The 25009-nt window shown below is 38.0% G+C and overlaps 1 protein-coding gene across 2 annotated transcripts; it reads left to right on the forward strand.

The window, feature by feature from the left end:
- The first annotated feature begins 650 nt into the window (after positions 1-650).
- On the forward strand, positions 651-24756 carry rab3aa (RAB3A, member RAS oncogene family, a). Of its 2 annotated transcripts, XR_015765945.1 has the most exons (6): positions 651-885; positions 2578-2802; positions 15515-15633; positions 16513-16637; positions 18958-20361; positions 20731-24756. XR_015765945.1 is itself a non-coding variant. In XM_014974123.2 (5 exons), exons 2-5 carry the CDS (start codon positions 2578-2580, stop codon positions 19146-19148), a joined length of 660 nt encoding a protein of 219 aa, XP_014829609.1. In that variant the 5' UTR covers positions 651-885; the 3' UTR covers positions 19149-24756. The 2 variants fall into 2 exon arrangements, 1 of the variants encoding a protein (XP_014829609.1); XM_014974123.2 differs by having other exon boundaries at positions 18958-24756.
- The last annotated feature ends 253 nt before the right edge of the window (positions 24757-25009 follow it).

The following is a 25009-nucleotide window of genomic DNA, read 5'->3' on the forward strand; positions in this document are numbered from 1 at the left end:
ATTTTCCACCACAAAACGCAAACTTCTCCATTCACTCAGTGCGTTATAGTTCCACACGACATCGCTTAGGATTTGTTGCTGGAGGGGGGGGGCTGGGTTTCTCAATTGATTTTTACCCAGAAAGCATATGGGCAAAACCCATGAGTGAAACGGTGACTGGGACTGACTAGTATATATTCCATTGAGGGAAATAACATATTAATTTCTCATATGTTAACATAAAGGCTCGTTTTGAAGTATAAGCTGCTACTTACCGGCATCGCTTCGAAGAATTCAACCTGGAATGCGGCGTTCATAACAGACACGTGCGTTCATCTTGCTCTACCGCTAGCAAACAACCGTACTGATTAAATAACATAAAAGTCAAGCAGTTCCCTAAAAGTCCAACAGATAGCAGCAATGCGCCATACAAAACACCCACAGTTTACAGGACACATTTCCTGCTAAAGAGCCCCCTGGTGGTTGAGTAAAAATCCACATATAAACCGGAAAATACAATGAATGAAAAAAAATCTGAATCCTCTCTGGTATTGTTCAGGGGGCCGGACCAAATGTGGAGGCGGCCCGCGGGCCGTAGTTTGGGGACCCCTGCATTTGAGGATACATTTAATCTGTAATCCAATCTTCTTTATATCAACACTGGAGACTCCTGCATAAACGGGGAGGGTTTTGTAGAGGTGAATCATCCAAGTCTCTGCTCTGATTGGTCAGCTGCCCTGCCAATAATTCTTACATTCTGCTCGTGCAGGTGCAACGCTGGGCTCTGAACTAGCCGTTGCAGTAAAGCTAAGGGGAAAATCACCCCTGCGCTTATCTTGAGTAGCGGGGCTGTGTTTATTACAACAGCGGAAACAGAAAGAACGGAGCTTATTTATCCATTACGAGGTTAGTGATTTAGGTAGTTGTTAATAAGCAAGAGTAACCTTCATTTGACATAGCTGGGATGCTTAGCTAGCTCTTATTGTCACATTTAACTACAGATGGACTCAATTAGCCGTTTACTAGCTTTCTGCTTTGTTGTTAATTATTAATGCTGTAATATTTATTGTCAACGCTGAACGGCGGTAAGTAACTAACATAGAACAGACCGTCATAAATCGGAGGGTTTGTGTCTAGCTAACTTTGAGAGTACAGCTAAATAATTCAAGCTAAGCTCTGCTACTGGATGGTTATGTGATTCAGGCCGTTTTACTTAGGAGAGGAAGATCAGAAGCAATCACTGGAATAACAGAGATGAAACAATGTCTCCGTTTTTTTTTTTTTTTTTTTTTTTTTTTTTTTTTTACAGCATTGTGAAGCATGTTACCAGCGACTTGACCTGTCCGGCTCAGGCTCTTGTCATCCCTGGATGGGAGACGATAGGACAGTCAGTTTAGTCGATGCTTAGTCTGTTAAGCCCTTCTACTTCCGCCCTCTTATCCTTTGAGGTTTGTGTCTGACTGCTCGGACGCTGAAGTACTCCAGGCTGGGAAAAGGAGGACGGGGGAGGGCTGCTCTCAGTGGGAGTCACACAGAGGGTGTTTATTCTCCCTCAAAACATCTATCACCAACAGAGGTGCAGGTTGCCTTGGTTACACTGAGCCTGTTCCATGTTTTCCAAAGATTGAGTTGCAAGTAGTTTTTTTTTTTAATGAATCAAATATCTACACTCAGTATTTACTGTGCTGATCACCACTTTTCCTAACTTGTGTGACTCTGTGCTTTGCTGGATTTCAGCTTCTGAACTGCATCCTGACTGATGGTGATCCATTCTTGTCTCCTTGGTGCTTCATTCACTTTGCCTTATGATATGGTGCTCCATTATGCTGGAGACAGCTCAGAAGTTTCTATCTGAGGACAGAGATGATGCCACTACTTTCTGCAGAATTTTACTTTGTTTTTATTGTTTTCTTGGACAGAATTGCCATCTTTGCTGTGCTCATCACACGGCTGTTGTCCAAACTGTTCTTCCCCTCACCCCTACATGTGCGGATGAACTCATCCTTCTGCTGCTAATATTCAGAGTCTGCAGTTGTAGCAACCCAATTCTGTAGTGCACCCTGGGGAATAGATAGTTTGGTGCTAGCTTAGATGCTCCAAAAACCTTCTTCTCTTTGAAGCATATTTGTTCCTCCTTTATAACAGTTTTTCGCAGCATCACCTGTTTTGATGATGTGATATCATAGCAGATGAAAAATTAGCTGAAATGAACAAGTGAATCTTGCTTTAAAGTTTAAAATGTATACTGAGATTCATTCTGAATTAATCTGAAACACAATGATCCAACTATAATATAAACTGTCAGCACAAAAACTGAAGCTGCAAAGTTTGTAGAAAATAACACTGCTATAAGGCCCAAACATCTGACCATGTGTTCATGTTGTACCTCAAACTCAGACTGTAAAGTCCTAGAGAAAATCTGGAGAGAACAAACAGAAACAATGAAAATAGCTGGAGTCAGGGGATCCTATGTGACAGAGCTGGAGCATGTGCTTGTTGTATTCAAGTGTTTTGTGCGGTCTCTGTTTGAATGATGGCTTATTGTTTCCTAAGTATGTAAACTTCAGGTGCTAATTTTGCCTGTTTGTTCATGTATAGATGGCGTCTGCAAATGCGACATATGGACAGAAGGAATCCTCGGACCAGAATTTTGATTACATGTTTAAAATCCTCATCATTGGGAACAGCAGCGTGGGAAAAACCTCCTTCCTTTTCCGCTATGCAGATGACTCGTTCACGCCGGCATTTGTCAGCACGGTGGGAATCGACTTCAAGGTCAAGACCATCTATAGGAACGACAAGAGGATAAAACTACAGATCTGGGTGAGGACTCTAGGTTTGTGGGCACACTTTATTTTTAGATGAGCACCATTCAGACGTTTGTGGCCATTTTTCTAAAAACGTTTGATACCCTTTTTTTTTTTTTTTTTTTTTTCCGTTATTTCTCTTATTGCTGGGTTGCGGATGACGTAGTACCGATGTCACGCAATGCAGATGGAGGGTGGGAAGTAAATGCAGCCCGTTTACTTCTGTTGATCCAGCTTCAAATTGCCTAAAGCAGTGGTCCCCAACCCTCGGTCCGTGGACCAATTGGTACCGTGCCTGTCTCCAGCTAACATTCCAGGCGAGAGGCGGGGTACACCCTGGACAGGTCGCCAGTCTGTCGCAGGGCAACACAGAAACACACAGGACAAACAACCATGCACACACACACTCACACCTAAGGGCAATTTGGAGAGGCCAATTAACCTGACAGTCATGTTTTTGGACTGTGGGAGGAAACTGGAGTGCCCGGAGAAAACCCACGCATGCACAGGGAGAACATGCAAACTCCATGCAGAAAGACCGGGGCTGGGAATCGAACCCAGAACCTTCTTACCTTACAGCAAGAAGGTTCTAGGGGTTCCAAGGGTCACAAGGGAGTTAATTTAAAAAAAAACTTACAGAAAAAAGACAAGAAAAGTGGATCATCAATCTACAGCTAAAAACAGGAGGTGCAGAAGCTAACAATGCTAGAGTTTTCAGCGCCCACTAACTATCGCATCGTTTAAAATGTACTTTTAAATATTTTATTGGACAGTTACTTAGACTGACAAGCATTCATATGTAAGGTCAGATATATCATTTTTGCGCACTAGCTTGGTTGAACCATGTTTTTAATTGTTCAACCAAGCGCTAACCAGTGCTCACAAGCAGAAACGGTCGCAGTGGGCCCAGCCGTACATGAAGATTAATTTTCAAACAGACTTGTTCACTGATGACTGCTGTGCAACCCTGGATGGTCCAGATGGACACAGCAGTGGATTGGTGGTGGATGGCCACCACATCTCAACACGGCTGTGACGTCAGCAAGAAGTTGGTGGAGTCATTTTGTGAAAATGAAATTTTACTTTCTGAAAAAGTTCAGAAAGTATATGAACTTTCTGACTGATCACTTTCTTTCATGGTTCAAAAAGAGCTGTAGCTGTTGCAGGTCTCAGGTGGAGGGACAGGCAAACAGATGCAAATAACCTGTTTTAACAGGAAAAGAACAAATGAGCCACAGGAGACGGTGTTGCTGTGCTGGTAGCTCTCATCCGAATTTATTCCAGATTATAACAATAAAGTCATCATACAACCCCGAAAATTGTGACTATACATTCACACTTCCACTAGTTCCTCTATAACACAACACCAGCTTATTACTATGTCAGGAATTGTAAATAAATGCACATTACAGACGGCTATATAAAACATACGCATTCTTCGCGTACCATCTGAGGAAATCCTCCGAGCAGCTAACCGAGAGCTTATTAGCAAACCGCATAATGACGACATAAAATAACACAAACCAAATACACAGGGGACCAATGTCACGACACTTAATAGAACGACCATGTTTATTACATAACAGTTTTCAGTTTAGACCCGAACCAACATGTTTTAACAGGAAAAGAACAAATGAGCCACAGGAGCCGGTGTTGCTGTGCTGGTAGCTCTCATCCGAATGGAAGGGAGCTTCCTCGACACCGCAATGTTGCACCGTCAGTCCCGCAAGAGCCCGCTTCTGCCATCTAGCGGCGCACCCGTGTTACTGCGTGACATTGCTCCAAAACTCCAAACAACTAAAATCACAATTTAATCCAACAAATGTGGCCACACTTTGTGGGGGTCACATAGCTTCAGTAGCAAAATCATCTTCATGCATGACAATGCACCATCTCATGCTGCAAGGATTACCTCTCTGTAATTGGCTGCTATGGGCATAAAAATTGAGAAACTCATGGTATGGTCACCATCCTCCTCTAACCTCAACCCTATTGAGAACCTTTGGAGTATCCTCAAGCAGAAGATGTGAGGGTGCGATGCAGTTAATATCAAAACAGCAGCTCAGGGAAGGTTTTCTGTCATCCTGCAAAGAAATTCAATAGAAACTATCCACAAACTCACAAGTTCAATGGACACAAGAACTGTGCAGGTGATATCAAAGAAGGGCTCCTATGTTAACATGTAACTCGGTCTGTTAAGATGTTTTTGATTAATATAGCTTTTGATTTTAGTACATGTGACCACTTAATGGTGCACATTCAAACAATGAAACAATGACCTTTTGCAGTTCTTTATAATCCATAAAATGTTTAGAAAATCTTCTGTGCATAATAATTTGGAACAGTGCATTTTGAGATTTTTATTTTTGAAAAACATACTCTTCTCATTGGGAGCTTTGTTCAGTAAAATTTGATTTATACTGTAATAGTTCATGACTTAATAATTACACTGATAATCATTTGTATTGACCATTTAAGAAAATCTGAGAAAATATCACTGCATAATAATTTGGAACACGGTGTAGTTATGTCGATCGCCTTGATGCCGGGTAAATCTTCAAGATTATATGATGAGTCTTTTTTTAATCAGTCAATATGGATCATATCCTAAATATATGCATATTTTTTCGAGATGCCTCGTTTGTGCCAGCTCATTTAGGGCATTAGCTACTCACTGTGATCCAATTTGCTCTGTTTTGAACTGGAGAAATCCACTTCCTTACTCCCAGCTGAATTTTGCACTTCATCTAAGTCATGTGTCTGCAACCCAGCAATATATTTATATAAGTTTTTTTTTTTCCTAACCTTCCATTTGTGAGAAGTCCTTCATTTCTAATAAGCAGCATCATGCTGCACACTTATGAAACAGAATTCCACTAATATTTTAAAACAAAGACAAAATGTCTGCAGCTGTGCCTTTGGTAAGTGAACAGTCAGTAAACTTGTGAGTCTGTTAGAAGATGGCGTCATCTTCTTGTTGTAATACATGGGCTGACTTTCTCTCTGCTCCTCTAAAACACAGATGTTTGATGCAATCAATGATCAGGAAAAGATCATATGAAAATTTGACCCATCAAATTTTTAGGTTTGATGGGTCACAGATGAACAACAATGAAACTTTGAATAGTTTCACTGTCGTTCTAGCTGAGACGTCAGCTAGATCTGAACTGACCTCTCAGTTTGTATTTAGCTACGCCTGTAAAGCAAAAACCTAATGAAGACAGGAGGAAAGGCTGCCAATGGACATACAGATCTGTTGCCTGTTGTATACATTGAAGTTGCACTGATGTCTTTCTTTTTTTTCTTCCCAAATCTTTCATGTGATTACACGATCTTTCCTGGAAAATCCGTACCAACTCCTTTTCGCATGCGCTAAAATAAATACTTCAGTTTGTTTTTGCACATCAATGGAACTTTGAAAATAGTATATGATTTAAAAAGTTAAAATACAGATATAAACGATTTCATTGAATTTTACTAGACTGCATTAGCTGGTAGTGTCTGAGAAAAAATCATTATGTAATTATGCCTGTGTGCAATAATCAAACATGAGGAAAGATATGATACTTTAGGGCAGGGGTCACCAACACGGTGCCCGCAGGCCCCCGGTCGCCCGAGGGGACCTTGTCAGTCGCCCGGGAGCAAGTTCTAAAAATAGCCATTGTTATTAGGGAGCACTGCCAAAAAAATATTCAATTAAATGTTTTGTACCCACTTTAAAAAAAGAAAAGAATAATATGGATTTTTTATTATCTAACCCTCTTTACTATTAGCAAAATTGTGCAGAAAAAACCCTATTTTTTTCAAAACATCTTGTAGTAGCCAGTCTCTGGCGGTGGGCAGTCAAAGCTAAATGTCACTGGTCAGTTTATGTTAATTTGGCGGCTTGGTGCTTTTTCTGTAAGCTAAAAATGAATGAGCAGAGTTTGATCCCACTCGTAGTTCTAACAGCGGTCATTTGGATCCCGGCTGAGCTTTATACCATGTGCGGTTCTGGCGGGTCACATCTGCCACCCTGAGCGTCTCAGACTGCGGGTTAAACAATTTAATCTAGTCCCCAAAAGAGTAAAGATTAATCAAACAATGTTGCATCACTTTCTCCTCCTCTGGATGTCTGACACCACCTGAACCTGGGAATCAACATCCCCGTCTTTCCGTGGATCATACGGATAGGCTTCGCTTTCATGTCTATTATTTAGCATCGTTTGTAAAAAAAAAAAAAAAAAAAAAAAGTCAGCTGCTTTTGTGGTTTAGGTTTGTGCTGGTTAGGTGCAAACAGTGATAGTTTGGTGCTACTCACCAACCTGTCTAACTGGTTGTTTTTTTTGACCCGTCAGCTTTTCAGTTTGCAAAACCACAAAAAGGCTAATAAACCGGCGACCCGTCAGAACCGCGCAGGGTAAAAAGCCTCAGGCGGGTCTTAGGACAACGGGAGGAGCTCATTCATTTTTATCTCACAGAAAAAGCGAAAAACTAGCAAAAGTAAACTGACCAATAGGATTTAGCCTTTTGCGTGCCCTTTGACCCCACAGACTCACACTGATGTGCGCTACGTACAAGATGCTTTGACACAAAATGTTTTTTTCTCCACAATTTTGTTAATAGTAAAGAGGGTTAGATAATAAAATATACAATAACTATTCTTTTCTTTTTTATTTAAAAGGAAAATCTCAAGGAGCTCAAAGAGTATACAGCTGTACAGCTGCTGCTGCTGCAATAATCCATACTGTCACTTGGAGGAAATTTAGAATGACACAGAAAAGCTCCAAAAGGGACTCAAACTTAAAACTCTGAACTAAGAACTTCTGATCACATAATAGCAATTAACTATATCTGCCATGGTAAATCATTACTGACAACTATAGTGAGTAATCCCTAACATGAATATGATCATACCGCATGTAATCATGTGCACCAATTAGTCGACTCGTCGATTCTTTTCTCTGCACTGACTTTTTTCTGGGCCAGTCGACTAGTCGCAATTACATGACTAAACAGATTTTTCCCAAAAAATTAAAGAAGGTGGACTAGGTGAGTTCGTCAGAAAGCTCAAATTGTATAAAAATGTAAATAATTTAATAATTACAAACTGTAAATTACAGCTTAGGCTACCGTGCGCTGCGCAGTGGTTAGCGCGGCGTCCCGCATACAGAGCCCGCGGTAATCAGGAGTCCGACTCCCGTCCTCCATTCGCTGGGCCCAGGCCTCTCTCTGCCCCCTTACAGTCAGGTTGTTGTCAAATAAACTAGTGCCGAAAAAAATCCTTAAAAAAAAAAATAAATAAAAAAGACTACCGGAGTAATGTGTTACAACGCGTCATGATGTCAGGCTTTTTTATCCATCTAACTGATCAGCGTCACCCTGCGTATTGAAGTTTTTAACCTGGCAGCTTTATGCTCTTATAAAGATATGGTTTAACTACATCTGGAAACTAAGTCCAAGCTCCATCCTGAGGATCTGACGGAGGCGATCTCGGCTGCCGTCTGCATGTCGGTTCAGAGAGCCGCTGCTGAGTCAGCAGAGCTTCCTGCTGCGCATCGGGCGGAGGAGCAGCAGGAGGTTTTGTTAAATTCAACTGTAACCAAACGGGATCCGTTCATAATAAGTTTGGTTCGTGATGTTCCAAAAGCACCATTGTGGTCAGTGTGATCATTTGACTCCTATACGAGTAACTATCCAGAGATCATCAGCATCAGCCGGTGTTTGGAAAAAAAAAAAAAAAGTCAGACCCGACTTTGTACAACGAACTTTTCTCCCTGCTCACGAAGAATGATCTGTTTATTGCTCTTTTAATTCTCCATAATAGACTTAGTAAAAGCAGGAGAAGGGGAGTGTGTGTGTGTGTGTGTGTGTGTGTGTGTGTGTGTGGGGGGGGGTCCATATTTGCCGTGAAAATAGCTTTTTGGGTTAAACCAAAAAGTTTTTAGAATTATTTTAGAAAATAGGTTTTTGCGCTTACGTCACTATGACGTCACCGCGACCAGTCGACATCGACTCGACTATTATCATGATGTAGTCGACCTTAAAAAATATGTAGTCGTTCAACCCCTAGTATTATTGTTATTAAGAGTGAGCTAAGAAAATGTATGTCTGTATCAAACAAGTAGCCCTTTGTGTTGCTCTGTACCCATGAAGTAGCTCCCAGTCTCAAAAAGGTTGGTGACCCCTGCTTTAGGGTTTCCCATGAACACATTGAATATAGACTTGTGCAATAACTTGTGCAAGTAACACCTTTAATCTCATGAAAGATGTGATTATTATAGAAATCCAGTTGATAACATAGATGCATTGCAGTCCAGTGAATCCAATTCAGATTTCTACTGAATTATAATCTTTGAACTAAAATATGACAATGATTATTCACTGAGGAAATTCTAAAATTGTCTAGGAAATAGATCCTGTTACAGCAAGTCATATTTTAATATAAATATGATGTAGAGCTACATTTTAACAGCATCCTTTTTTTATCTAAGAGAATTACTATTTTCTTTATTGGGGCCTGCCATAGCATTACATAGGAGAAGCATTGAAATGCCTTGCAAAGGCATTTCAATGCCTCCATGTAATTGAAGTGCCTTCCATGTAATGCATGGAAGGCACCTATTGTTCTACTCCCAATGTAGTCTCTTTAATCAGTGAGAATGCATTACTGCATTCTCACTTATTTAGATCCTGCTCACACTTTTTGGTTAACTACTTCTACTAACTTCAACTAATTGTGCTAATTCATATATCAAAACGTTCTGCTTTTTCTGGACATTATTGCTGTGTCTTTTACTAAACTTCGGTATTTTAGTTTTTGAAATATTTATGCTTTTGTGCAGTTTTTTGCCCCATTGAAATACATTGAAATTCTACAAAATTCTGCTAAAATTTTCTACTTGCTACTTCTGCCTACTACAACCTATGAAATCCGTTCAACTTTTAAACAAGTCACAAGACTTTAAACTATATTCATATGTCTCAGCTTTCAGATATCTCTTACGGATTTTTCACAGTTGAGATTTAAGTTTTATGCAGATTTTTGATCCTTTCAGGTTTACAATTCCTGTGGTGGAATTCTCTAACTGTTGTCAGTTGTTAGAGTGTACACTGTAGTACAGGGGTCACCAACCTTTTTGAGACTGGGAGCTACTTCATGGGTACAGAGTAACACGGAGGGCTACTTGTTTGATACAGACATACATTTTCTTAGCTCACTCTTAATAACAATAATGCATATGTACACATGATTACATGCGGTATGATCATATTAATGTTAGGGATTACTCACTATAGTTGTCAGTAATGATTTACCATGGCAGATATAGTTAATTGCTATTATGTGATCAGAAGTTCTTAGTTCAGAGTTTTAAGTTTGAATCCCTTTTGGAGCTTTTCTGTGTGATTCTAAATTTCCTCCAAGTGACCAACAGTATGGATTTTTGCAGCAGCAGCTACAGCTGTACAGCCATTTACACTTTGAGTTCCTTGAGATTTTCCTTTTAAATAAAAAAGAAAAGAATAGTTATTGTATATTTTATTATCTAACCCTCTTTACTATTAACAAAATTGTGGAGAAAAAAACATTTTGTGTCAAAGCTTCTTGTATGTAGCGCACATCAGTGTGAGTCTGTGGGTGTGGGCACGCAAAAGGCTAAATCATATTGGTCAGTTTACTTTTGTTAATTTGGCGCTTTTTCTGTGAGCTAAAAATGAATGAGCTCCTCCCGTTGTCCTAAGATTCTGCCTGAGCTTTTTACCCTGCGCAGTTCTGACGCTCACCAGTTTATTAGCCTTTTTGTGGTTTCGCGAACTGAAAAGCTGACGGGTCAAAAAAAAAAAAAAAGTTAGACAGGTTGGTGAGTAGCACAAAACTATCACTGTCTGCACCTAACCAGCACAAACCTAAATCACAAAAGCAGCGGACTTTTTTTTTTTTTTTACAAACTATGCTAAATAATAGACATGAAAGCGAAACCTACCCGTATGATCCACGGAAAGACGGGGATGTTGATTCCCAGGTTCAGGTGGTGTCAGACATCCAGAGGAGGAGAAAGTGATGCAACATTGTTTGCTTAGTTTTTACTCTTTTGGGGACTAGATTAAATTGTTTAACCCGCAGTCTGAGACGCTCAGGGTGGCAGATGTGGCCCGCCAGAACCGCCCATGGTATAAAGCTCAGCCGGGATCCAAATGACCGCTGTTAGAACTACGAGTGGGATCAAACTCCGCTCATTCATTTTTAGCTTACAGAAAAAGCACCAAGCCGCCAAATAAACATAAACTGACCAGTGACATTTAGCTTTGATGTGCCCACCGCCATAGACTCTGCTAACTTTAAAACTACAAGACGTTTTGAAAAAAAGAGGGGTTTTTTTCTGCACAATTTTGCTAATAGTAAAAAGGGTTAGATAATAAAAAATCCATATTATTCTTTTCTTTTTTTAAAGTGGGTACAAAACATTTAATTGAATATTTTTTTGGCAGTGCTCTCTAATAACAATGGCTATTTTTAGAACTTGCTCGCGGTCGACTGACGAGGTCCCCTCGGGTGACCAGGGGCCTGCGGGCACCGTGTTGGTGACCCCTGCTCTAGTAACTGACATTTTTTTAACTTTTCATGCTTTTTGACAAACAAAATGATTGCTGTTCATACATATTTAACTGTACAGAAATAATTTATACTTTAAAACGTAGCCACTAATGTCTACTTCAAGGAACTATTGCCATCATTGCTTCAGGTCTTACTGTTTTCTGTCAAACTCTTCTGGAGTAAAGATATGTCACACTTTCTTCTATTCCTTCAATGTATTTCTCTGTTGTGCTCTGTTTCTATCTGTGTGTTAGCATTCTGCTTGTCTACTTTTCTGTATATGCCTTCTGCTTTTACTGTTTTACTGTCTATAAAGGTCTTCTGCTAACTTTAATCAATTTTAGCAATTCATATATATCAATGTTCTGCTTCTTTTGCTACTTTATGCTATTTCTTTTGCTGTTTTACTTCAACTTTTTTAAGTATTTCAGGTTTTATACTAATTTCTGCTTCTGCTATTTTTTGCTTTGTTTTACTTTTCAACTTTTCCAACTATTTAAGGTTTTATACTAATTCTCTGCTTCTGCTAATCTATGCTATTTTGCTATGTTTCACTTTTCAACTTTTTCGGGTTTAATACTAATTCCTACTTCTGATAATCTATGCCATTCCTTTTGCTATGTTTTACTTTTCAACTTTTTCAACTATTTCAGGTTTTTTACTAATTTCTGATTCTGCTAATCTATGCAATTTCATTTGCTATGTTTTACTTTTCAACTTTTTCAACTACTTCAGGTTTAATACTATGTTCTACTTCTGCTAATTTATGCTATTTCTTTTGCTATGTTTTACTTTTCAACTTTTTCAACAACTTCAGGTTTTATGCTAATTTCGACTTCTGCTAATCTGTGCTATGTCTTTGGCTAAATTTCACTCTTTAGCAAAATATTTCTACCATGTATGACTGTAGCTTTCTTCTGCTTTTTTCCCTACTTCTTATGCTTTCTTCTGCTGTTTCTTGCATTTTCTGCTGCGAGCGTTCTGCAATTATGCATTCTCATGGCCGTTTTGCTAGGAAAAGCAATTTTTCTAGTATTATATATTTTTTCTTCCGTTACCTTTAATGCGGCTTGTACCCCTGCGTGCCCCCTCACAAAAATGGTATCAAAACATGTGGCTCGATCCCGGGAAGGGTGCTATTATTTTTATTGGGGATCGGAGTTACGATGGCGATGTAAAAAGCAAAAACGAGCAAAATTTCCAACTGACAAAAAGCAGAGTGTAATCAACTGCCGCTCCGTTAGTGGGAAATGCAGTGGATTTTTGACCCCAAAACAATTTTGAAATCGCCCTCATGCCCACAAATATCACTCTATTAGTCTGAAAGTCGGTCATGACATTGCATTTAGAACTACATTGATGGTGGAAGTCTGAGTTACTACAGAAAGAGGGTTGAGCAGAATGTTTGAACTACAGACATGGCAGAATGTTTTGGGCATTATATAACTGGTTTAACCCAACCACCGTTACTCATAGGATTAGTGTAGCCATTTAAGATGAAGCTTACTGCAAATTTCAAAATAAAAGCCTCCATATACCTCTCAGAGTAGTGCACCGCTTTGGGTGATGCAATAATAATAGCCTTTAAAATTCTTTCTCCACCTTTGCAGAGGGCTGAGCTGCCCTTTGGAACTACAGTGATGGAGGAACTCTCACTTGCTACAGAGGAGGGCTGAGTTGGCAGTTAAGAACTACAATGATGGTGGAACTCTGCGTTTCTACAGAAGAAGGCTGAGCAGAATGTTAGAATTACAGACATGGCCAAATCTTTTGGGCGTTATATAACTGGTTTAACCCAACCACTGTTACTCATAGGATTAGTATAGCCCTTTAAAATAAAGCTTACTGAAAATTTCAAACTAAAAGCGTTCACATTTTTTACATCAGGTGATTGCTCTTTTGGGTTTTATATAACTGATTTAACCCAACTACTGTTATACATGGGATTAGTGTGGCTATTTAAAATGAAGCTTACTGAAAATTTCAAAATAAAAACCTCAACATTTCTCTCACGTTAGTTCACATTAGCCTTTTACATGTCTTTTTCCCTCAGTTTAGTTATGCAAGAACATTAGCATAACTAAACTAAGTTATGCTTGCTAATAAGCAAGCATTAGTGCACTGCTTATTAGCATAAGCAGTGCACTGCCCCCTACTACTGCACTGCCTTTTCCCTAAAGTAAGGTTTTATCTATTTTTCTTATTTATTAGCCATGTTTTGTATACTGAATGGAGGAAGTCAGTCTAAGACAACATGCTCAATCTAAGACATAATTTAGTGATTTATGTGATAAATCACTAAATGATTTATCACATAAATAATTTAGTGATTTATGTGATAAATCATGATGATTTATGTAATCATCATTTAGGCTAACATTAGCATTTTGGATAATTTTAGCTTATACACTGAATTTAACATACTGAATGGTGTAAGTCCATGTTATTCAAAATGCTTGTGATTCTTCGCATGTTTTAGGTACTTTGTAGCTTTTTTTTTTAGCATTGATGCAAATTTTTAACATCGGAACGCTGGGTTCCAACTGACGGGCACACTTTGGCCCTGTTTAAATTTCTTCAGAAATTTTCTAGTTACCGCTTTAAGATTTTTTTTAGTAATTGGGCACATGATATTAGGATATGACTGATGATCCGACCGAGCAGTAAGATAATTGAAATGGATTTTATGTATGGCTCAATATTTTCAAGAATAAATGTGTTGTTTTTTTTTTCATGGACCTTTCATCCTTCCATTGTCTATACACACATAACCCTGCAGATCTGTTTAATAACTTAAAACTACCCAGTACTTCAACTCTGCTGAACAAATGTACCTTCATCTCCAACACCACCTCTAACTGTGATCCACACCTGCCATCACTGCTGTCTCTGTATTACTGAACACGTTGGATTCTGGTCTGAACAGGACCTCTGGGCCCCTCTAGTGGTCACAAACAGAACTGAGAATTTAGTTTTGTTCATATATCGCCTTTTTATGTGAATTTACTTCTTATTTTTCAAACAGGCAGATGACATCTAAAAAGTAAGCTTTAAGAGAGTGAAAGATGTTTTTGTTTAAAAAGCGAATAGCTTGGATTTAAAATTATAACGTAAGGGGAGGAAATTTGCATGTTGGGGGTGCTGCAGTGGTGCAGGGGTATTAGTCTGACTCGACGCGGCCGTCACAGGCTCTAGTCCCGGCCTGATGACCTTTGCCTTTGTCTCCCCTCTCTCTCATTACCCACTTTCCTGTCTGACCACAATAAAAAAAAAATAAAGGATACCAGAGACGATAAAACCTTAAAAAATAATAAATGAAATTCACATGTTGATTTTGTACATCCCACCCTAAAACTGAGAGTCTGCAACGTCCAGCTCATCACCGATGAGTGAGTTCAGTCACATACCATACACTGGCCCTGCAATACTAATGAGATGTGGACTGCGTTATTACTGCTCTGTAAAGCTGTTGCATTTTAACAGTATGCAGAATGTACAGCCTGCAGCTGTAACCATTAGTTTTATTAAAAGTTCTATTACTCATTATTTTGTCACTAATTGTAAAATAGTTATCAAAATGTATTATTAACTTGTCAGATACAAGCAGTCAGTCAGTTTGTGGTTATGTATTAAACTGTTCAAATCAGAGATGTTTCATATTTAATAAATCAAACGCAAAAGTGTCTCAAAACATTCCTAAGTTATTGCGAGTGTCCAGTTTCATTATTCAGACATTTCAACTTTTAAATTCAGCTGACCTTTAAACTTAACACTAATCCTACTGATGGCCCACATTAGCTGCTAACTGACCTTTCTAACACTGTTTTTTATGGCCCTTGAGACCATAAATGATCTGAGACCATAAATGTTATCAGAGAACCTGGTCAGGTTTTCTGATAACTTCCAGCTGTTAAACATCTGCCTCTTTGGTCAGAATCATTCCATTGTTGGGATTTAACGGCAGAACCCTTGAAGCATGCCTATGCTGCTTGCTTATTACATTAGGGACTAGAACATAATGATAAAGTCAAACTTTGGCTTTACTGCTGGATGTTATTTTTTTTTATTTATCTTATTTTATAGTCACTCATCTTGATAGCTCTGTATGCTTGAAGTAATTTATGAAGTGTGTTTTGGTTCCATGTGTGCGCAGGACACTGCTGGTCAGGAGCGCTATAGAACGATCACCACAGCCTACTACAGGGGAGCAATGGGCTTTATCCTCATGTACGACATCACCAACGAGGAGTCCTTTAATGCTGTGCAAGACTGGTAAGAGACGGGTACATGTGCTGCTAAAAAGATAAGAATATCATGAAAGGGCAAATATTGGAATCTCATGGTGAAACTCACACCATGTTAAGCTAATTAACCTGCAAACACCTGAAGGTTTACTCAAAAGCGCTACACAATCTACTGACTGGAAAGACGGCTTGAAGACAGTCATGGACACCGTCCACAAGGAGGGGAAGACACAGCAGGTCAATGCTGAAGCAGCTGGTTGTTCAGAGCGTTGGATCCAAGCATATTCATAGAAAGTTGAGTGGAAGGTAAAAGTGGGATAGGAAAAGGTGCAGCAGCAGAATCCCTTCAAGAATTTTTAGGGAGCTTCACAAAGAGAGGCCCGAGTCAGAAAATGTCCAGTAGATCAACATTTGTAGGATTCATCTGAGATACTTAACTTTGGGTTTTCATGATCTTTAAGCCATAATCATCAAAGTTACAAGACATAAAGGCTTCAAGTATTTCACTCCATGTAAAATGGATGTATATCATAGACAAGTTTCACATTCTGAAATGAGAGAGGAGAAATATTAAACTTTTTCACGATTTCTAACTTCCTGAGACGTACGTCTGTGTGTAGGAAAGTAGTGACTCCATCTGTTTCGGTTTTTCATTCAGCCCTTTGCTGCTTGGATGACCTTTCATTCCTCCAAAATGAATTTTGGAATTCATTTTGGATTGAACTGGATTCCAGTTCTATTTGGAATGAACTGGAATACATGTAATTCTAATCACAATGTCTGTTCCACAGAGAGTCATCAATATTTTTATTGATTGTACCTTATAGAAGAAGCTGTGTTTATCCTTTCCCAGGAAAGTCGCTTAAGTTATTAAGAAAATGAAGGAGCTTTGTGTTTGTGTTGATAGGTCGACCCAGATCAAGACGTACTCATGGGACAATGCCCAGGTCCTCCTGGTGGGAAACAAGTGTGATATGGAGGATGAGCGGGTGGTGGCGTCCGACAGGGGGCGCCAGCTGTCAGAGCAACTTGGTAATGTGGCCCCGAAAGCACCTCTCAGTACACAGCACTTTGAAGTATGGCTGCAACTAAGCATTATTTTAGTTAGTGATTATTCTGATGATTAAGTGGATAAAAAAGTTGACACAATACAGATTTTTAATTTAACCACTTAAGCCTTTTTATGCAATGTTAGAAATACATTGAAAAATATAAATAATTAAATGCCTTCCCTTAGCTAACAAAATAAACATTTTAATCTCAGCTTCAATAACAGCATTCTTTTAGTGAACACTTGATAATCTGTAGCAAAGGAATCATCTGCAGCTAAAAGTCCTTCAACATGTGAATAGATCAGGTCTTTCTGCTGGACTTAACATCAATACAGTATAGGGCTGGTCTGGTGATTCATTTTGAATGAACTCATTAATGAATGGATAGCAAAAGTTGCTTGATCGATTTTTTTATTTTTCATTTTTTTACAGAATCTGAACCAGGTCAAGCTAAAACTCAGTTGCGATGTTCTAGGTAGAACATAATTACAGACAAGGGTTTTTTTCTTAAATGAAGAATGTATGTATTTTTTGTACAATTTTGGCTTCATTACTGGTCTGAGGAGGTGGTTCTTTCAGAAAATAAATTTTTTTGAGTCTATTCTCAATCAATGATTACCCAATTACTAAATTAGTGGATTATTTCAATTATCGATTAGATCCAATTGTTTCGGCAGGACATCAACCCTACAAACGGAACCAGAGCTATCTTGATAGCCAAGCATCAAAATAGCCCAGTCAAAGTCCAGCTATATGTCCAATTGAGATTTTGAAAATGTCAGATCTGAACTGGACATGTTTCAGACAAGAAAGGACATATTCTTGTTACTTTTTTTGTGGTTGGGGGGGAAAAAAAAAAATTGAGAACCATTCGTCATTTTCCTTTAACTTCACAACTATGTTACTTTGAGTTGGTATATCACAAAAGATTTCAATATAATCAGTGATTCTTGAGAATAGGGACAAAATGGGCTTTAATTTTCCCATATTTTTTTATTATTTCTCAACCTTATGTATGCAAATATGACAAATAATGTTTTAGAAATGTAAAGATGCTAAGGTACAGGCTCCCAGTTGCAACATTTTTAAACTTTGTCATCACCATCTGACAAAAATAAATATAAAATGATTTTTAAAATACCCTATTAGTGATATTTTCACTCATTTTACAGATAAATGCTTCTCAGGAAACAAAACAAATATTATTTAAAACAATAAACAACAAAAAGTCCATCTGACGGAGTTGACACAGAACTGAAGGTGGTGACAAACTAGTGAGTAAAATGAAAAACTTGGTACATGTGAAGTAATGCAATTTATGTAAAATACATTAAAATGAATTAATTGCACATTTAAGTGAGATTTGACAATAATTTCACTGAAAGAGTCACAAAAACTCTGATGGAGTTGATATCTGACGGAGTTGACGAAATGCCAAACTACCTCAATTTATATGATGTTATTCTGAAGGAGGCCATATTGTAGCTCATCAGGTCCATGAAATCTTTACAGTACACCAAAATTAAGCTTTTATTTCACAAAATTTCATCAAAGTTTTGTAAATTGTCAGTTATGGAGTTGACACATCATGGTTGTGACGAGCAACTTAGGAATAAAACAGAAGAAAAAACTAAAGAATAACATAAGCTAACCAGAGTTAACTAGCCCTCTTAGCAAAGGAAGAGAAAGGAAGAGGTCATGGGGTCCTCAGAAGTTCTGGCGACCCCCAATAATGCCTCATTTTTTTACATTCTTTTCATGTCTGACGGTGTTGACAAAAACTAGGGACAAATTTCAGTGGAGTTGGAAAATATATAAAAATGATTTTTAATTCAATTTATTGATACTTTTATAATTATTTATGTCACTACTTATACTTAATTGTCATAATATATAATTTTAGTATTTCACTATTATAATGTATTGAGTTCTGCTCCGGGACAAGGGATTTTACAGGCATCATCCACCGACTACAATGTTTAAATAAAAAAATATTCAGCAAACACCAGGAAAATATACATTGTTGTGCTCACATGACCCAGGTTAGTTTAGTCAGACATTTGAAAAAATTATATTTTGTGTATATTTTATTCAAATTTTGTGCTTTTTCCATTGGACCTGTTTTGTCCCTATTCTCAAGAATCACTGTAATACATAAAAGCATGTGACTGTATTCTGATAAATAGTGAAACATATATGTATATCAATGTTTTGTGTTCATCAGTGACACTTTGAACATTGTACTGGAGCTCACTGCTTGTCTACGTAAACAGCTTGGTTCCTCCATCCATGTTTGACAGGTTTTGAGTTCTTTGAAGCAAGCGCCAAAGACAACATCAACGTGAAGCAGACGTTCGAGCGACTGGTGGACATCATCTGTGAGAGGATGACAGAGACTCTGGACAACAATGACCCAACGGTCATCGGAGCCAAGCAGGGGCCACAGCTCAATGAGCAGCCCCAAAGGTCTCACCAAGATTGCGCTTGCTGAATGCACACATAAGCGCATATACGCACGCACGCACGCACGCACACACACACACACACACACACACACACACACACACACACACACACACTGCTTATCCTGATTTTTCAAGTTTTCTTTTTTTAGTCTGGATCTTTTTGTAATATGCAGATACAAAACGTCCCTGCACATAAACACTGCCATCCATCCACAGCCCCACTCCAGGAGCAGAGTCTGCCCAGAGCCGGGCCTTCCAGGGATTGTCCTTCTGCTCAGCAACATTCCCTGACTCTTTCACACACTTCTTAAACACACTAAGCTGTATGTTACCAGTTGTGCAACAGTTGTAATTATTGTCCCTCTGAAAAGGTGTTTGTTGCTGAAGTCGGTTCATGTAGGCGTGTTTTAGAGGATCTGAAATCCTCTTTTTAGTGTTGTGGTGGACTTTTAGGGAGATTTTGGACCCAAGTTTAAAATGCAGGGTTTTGTGACTTTAAAAAAGGCCATGATAAATTATCTCAAATTATTTTTCTTTATTAATGAGACATACATCCTGTATAATCCAACTGAAAACAAATCTGCTTTAGTAAAAGAAAAAAAATAGAAAGGTGCAACAACCCAGATGCATAAATTTTCACACCCTTAAGTTAATATTTTTCTGAAGCTTCTTGTGATTCATTTTAAACATTCAGTCTTCTTGGCTCTCCACAGCTTAATTTAGGCCTAATCCAAACATAGCTAGATATCTGGGGGAAAAATACACTTTTTTCACAATTTGGCTTTTCATCCACACAAAACTATTTAATATCACTAAAAACGATTATTTATAGAAACTCCCATCATAATAAGGATAATTTTACAATTCTCCTTATTGGTGTTTGTGTGTGTACATTGGAAAACAGACATTTACAGTCTGCCACAAATAATGCGCCAAATATGCACCAAATATATCCACATACGATTCCCAACTGATATAATGTTGTATTTTAATAACCTGATTAAAAGTAGTTCAACCTATATATGTTTCTAACCAAATGAAACTACTGGCCATAGTCATAATATAAGAGTAGACACCGCATTGGCTGCTCTGGCGCAGGAAATACGGCGGCCATCTTGGAGCGGTTGTCCCTCCTACTTTGCTCAACCAAAACAGCAGAAGATGCCTCAGCACTGAGGGATATTGTTGTTCAGATGGATGGACTATTGATGTGAGGGCTCCACAAACAACATTTCACAAGTAAGATGGACATATTATTGTGTGTATATATGTGATTAGAATATTTTACTGTATTTATGTCCACCGGTGAATACCAGCTAATATTACCTACAGTGCTTGGTGTATTTCCGGGGTTCAGCCCCGCTATGAAGGTTAACCGAGATTCCGTAAATCTAAAAATTAATCATTCTCTAATGTTGGCTTGGATTATCTGGCACAAGAGCCTATATTAGAAATGTGACAATGTAACATATATTATAAGACATATATTACTTGTTATAACATTGACCAGCAAAGTTTACACAGGTGGTAAAGACTATTATTTATATGCTTTTCTTTCACTCTGTCAAAAGTAAGATAGCTCCCAAATCTTCCATTTTTGTTTTGAAGGTTTCCTAAAGACACGATGTGAGGAAGAAGTGGGAAATATTTTTAAAGAGAGACGGATTCACTGCACAGCACGGATGACTCTCGCATTGGATTTTGGACTCAATCTCAGCTGCTGAATCCCTCTGAAGCTAGAACTCGTTGGCTGGAAAACAGCTGACAAATAATATATATTAGGTTATACATGTTTATATGTGTATTAAATATTCAGTATTATTAATCTGTCATTATTAATCATTATTTGTTTGTATATTTATATAAATATGTATTGATATTACTAAATAATTTATTAAATAAATTATGAACGGCTGTGTGCTTTGTAAAATGCTTATCATACATCAGTATCAGAATATTTCATTCCTATTCTATTTCCCCACTAAGCATATTTAAAAATGCTGAACTATGTATCAATATAATTTAAAAATACTTAAAAAATACAATTGTTTATAAATGTAGCTTTGATAGCTGTTTGTATAAGGTTTCCAGTAACAAAAAAGCGGGCTATAATCGATTAGATGCGCTGATACGTCATTGTGCCTGCCAAACGTATAACGCTGAGTGGAGCGGTTGACCGCTACAAAATGGCTGCCCTAAATCTCGTCAGCTACAATAGGCGAGAGCGGTCCATGAGGCTAATAGGAAGCTGTGGTTGTTTTGAAGCAACCTTATTGGCTGAGATAGGTTGTAGCATTGCGCTACACTGCCCCCTATGGGTTTGGAATCTTTAAAACCAAAACTCACAGAAAGATCTGTTTGGGTCCATGTAGATCAGGGGTGTCCAAAGTCTGTCCTCGAGGGCCGGCAACCTGTATATTTTAGTTCTCTCCTTAGTGGTAGTAACAATCTCCTCAGTAAGTCAATGTTCTCCTTAGGCCTTCTAATGAGCCATCATTTGATGCAGGTGTGTAAAACTAGGGAGAGAACTAAAACATGCAGGATGCTGACCCTCTAGGACTGACTTTGGACACCCCTGATGTAGATGAAATGTTTTCTGAAACTGATCCCATGTGTACAGTACTGTTTATTTTTTAAACAGTATGGTGGAGATATTTGATTTTATAAAGACCCAGCTAAGTGTTTACAAGGCTTTAGTAATATTTTCCCACTCGGATGTATTAAAGTTCTCCAAATATATCCACTTGTGAGGACATATGTTTTCCACAGCCCTTCTTGGATTCAGATTCATTTCTTGGCTCCAGTGAAGACATTCTCCTCAGACTCAGTGATGCTAAAACATCAAATCCACCTTCAACTTCAGTTTTCTAGGAAACACTTCTGCATTTTATTTGGAGCTGTACATAATCTCACCCACTGTGACAAAAAACATCTTCCTCTGAAGATAAGCAACCCCAGAGCATAATGCTGCCACCACCATGCTTCATTGTGGGTATGCTCTTTTATTGAAACTCGTCGTCATTGTGGCCCAGAAAATCCATTTGGGTTTTATCAAATGGTAGTGGAAGTTCTGGATGTGTGCAGGAGTCTGACATCCCAGCTCCTTTTTCTGCTCGTTATCACATATAGAACACACCCAGCACTTTTTCCTGCAGCTCTTTCTGTGTTGCTGTTAGTCTACTAGCAACCTCACTGACCCAGTTCAGCATCATAGCTTCATTGCTTTTGGAGAAATGTCCTGTTAACAGAGCATGGCTACTGTCCCCATTTTATTTATCTATTTTCATTGTGCCATGATTTGAATGTAATGCTGAGGATTTTCATGTACCATCTTCTGATTGGTACTTTTGATCTGTTCTACAGAGCTAAAGACAACATCAGGCAAATTTTTAACTCAAGAACAGCTGAATGTTATTTACATTTAATCAGGTGTACTATGATTTATATAGTAATGAAGTTAGGTAGACTGAATCAAAAGTATTATTTCAGGGTTTGCACACTCGTGCAACTAGATAATTGTTTTTTGTTTTCTATCTTCCCCTCTAACAGATGTTTGCTTCCAGTTGAATTGAACAGGATGCCTGTTGGACTAGAGGTGGGAAAAGTGATCATTTGATCATAGTTTTCTTTATTTCACACAAATCTAGCATCTTAACAAAGGTGTTTTTACTTTTGAGAGCAAAAACATATAGTAAATCTCTATGAAAAATTAAAGTCAATATTCTGGTTGTAAAGAACAACATAACCTGGATGTTTAATGCTTTTATAAAACTCGTTGAGCATTGGCTCTAAGTCACATCACAGTAGGAGAATACCAAATGTATCTAGCCACTCAAGATTTGATAAATATCTATAAATGTTAATAAATATGCATTTTAAAATGCAGATATTTACAGTATCCATGTAAACTGATTGTGAGGCTGTGGTTGGATTCCTGCCTGTGCTGTAGTCAGAGCTGCATGTTGTTGATTTCACACTTCTTCTGACTGGTTTATTTGTATGAACTGTTGATTTTACTGATGTTACTCTCATCACTCCCACTCACTCTACTACTTTAAAATGCCAGATCGGTGTGAAAAGTTTCTAATGTTTAACTCTTGACACCTCACAGCTTTTATTCAGTGCATATAGTGGGTGTTGGTCATCCGTCCCTTCGCCATTCCACTCTTCTGCAGTTTTAGTTGTTTCCTTCCGTGCATCACAGAACATTTTGTACCAATCATGAATCAATCTGTTCTCAGCCAAGGGTACGTCTTGTACCCAATTTAACAACCAGTAATAGGAACTTTTTATGTCCTGCTGTAGGGAATACTTTTATTTAATTAAATGTAAAAAAAACAACTTATATATCCTAAAAGGAAATGAAATGTCCATTGAAAATCTTACCAAAATTATACTGAATTAAATTAGACTACATGTATGATCAGAGCTATATATATTTTTTTATCTTCCTTCCATTATTCTTCTAAACACCTATTTATTGAGAGACATAAAATGATGTACATTGGTCAAGTGGAAATGAAATGGTTTGTTTGCTGGTACAAAATGGAAGTAGGTGGGAAGAAGATGAGGTTCTGATGAAGAGGTGAAGGGACACATTGACAAAGAGACTAAATGGACTATCAGAACCCCCAGGTAGTCAGGCATGCCATCAGAACTGATCTATCTGTTTGTTTTATGCAAAAACCAAAGCAGACGGATTTTTGAGGCTGTCTGCTTTGGTTTCTGCCGATGCAGTGAAGAACGTGTCTGTGCTTGTTTTTACTACTAACCAACTCATGCAGTCACAAAATTGCTGAGGCATGCACCAAGTGTTTCACATGAATTATTTATTTTCTTATTTATGATCTAACTTATTTTTTTGTACTATTTAAGATTATGCATTACATTCTGCATGTTTTGAGGAGATGTTTGCTTGTATCCAGTAGCCTGAAATTTTCCAGCACTTCTGCTCGTATGAGTGTTAGCAGAGCAGCGTGTAGGATTATTCCTTTTGAGGGGGGAGAGTAGAGCATTAAAACATTCCAGTGTGAGAACTTATCATGCTCAAGTAGCTTTAGTGAGGAGTATGTTTGTAACTATCAGTTTTGTAACTATGACTGCTTTTTCTATTTTTTTTCACACTTGGTTATTACGAAAACTTAGATTTGTAACACAAGACGCGTGTGAGTAAAAGCAACTGAATAAAGAGCATTTTCAGGATTTAAAAAAAAAAAAAGTATTCTGAATAAATCTAGAATCCAAGTTCCCTGACTGTTGGTTCGAAATTTTCTGTTGAGCTTGTCTGCTGTCAGACAGGGAAATCACGGCTGCAGGTTACCTGAATACTCTGACTTCTTTATCAAAAAGTGATTTTCACTATTTTTGTTCATGTTTGACTTGTTTACTGATTTTTATTATTATTATTATTATTATTATTATTATTATTATTATTATTGTGTTTTGCTATATTTTTAACTTTGCTGAAGAGTAAAAACCATTATCAGTCCTGTTCTCCAATCCTCCATGGCAGAATTCCTAACTGTAAATAAAAACATCCTTCCTGTCAGATAATAGTTTTGTGAACTGTGCTGTAATTCTGTAATACCAGGTTGACTAAAGTAAGGAATCAATAAACCATAATAAAAGCAGGAAGTTTGTGTTGGTTCTATTGTTGTTCACAAGATCTTAGTTTTTTCATAGAGATTATGCTAATTTGGGGATAAAAAGAACACATATAAAACTTTAAATTATTATAATCAGACAGTGTTCATTTGAGTTGAACATGCTGGCATTGCAAAATCATGGTTTCTGCAAGTTCCCATTCTAATCCAATAAATAAATCCTAAAAGAGTCTTAATTATTCTCTGGTTTTATATGTTGGGTCTTAAGAAACCTTTATGTCTTA

The sequence above is a fragment of the Poecilia mexicana genome, unplaced genomic scaffold (assembly GCF_051168715.1).
Source record: "Poecilia mexicana isolate PSO_F unplaced genomic scaffold, ASM5116871v1 scaffold_17, whole genome shotgun sequence".
NCBI classification, from domain to species: Eukaryota; Metazoa; Chordata; class Actinopteri; order Cyprinodontiformes; family Poeciliidae; genus Poecilia; species Poecilia mexicana.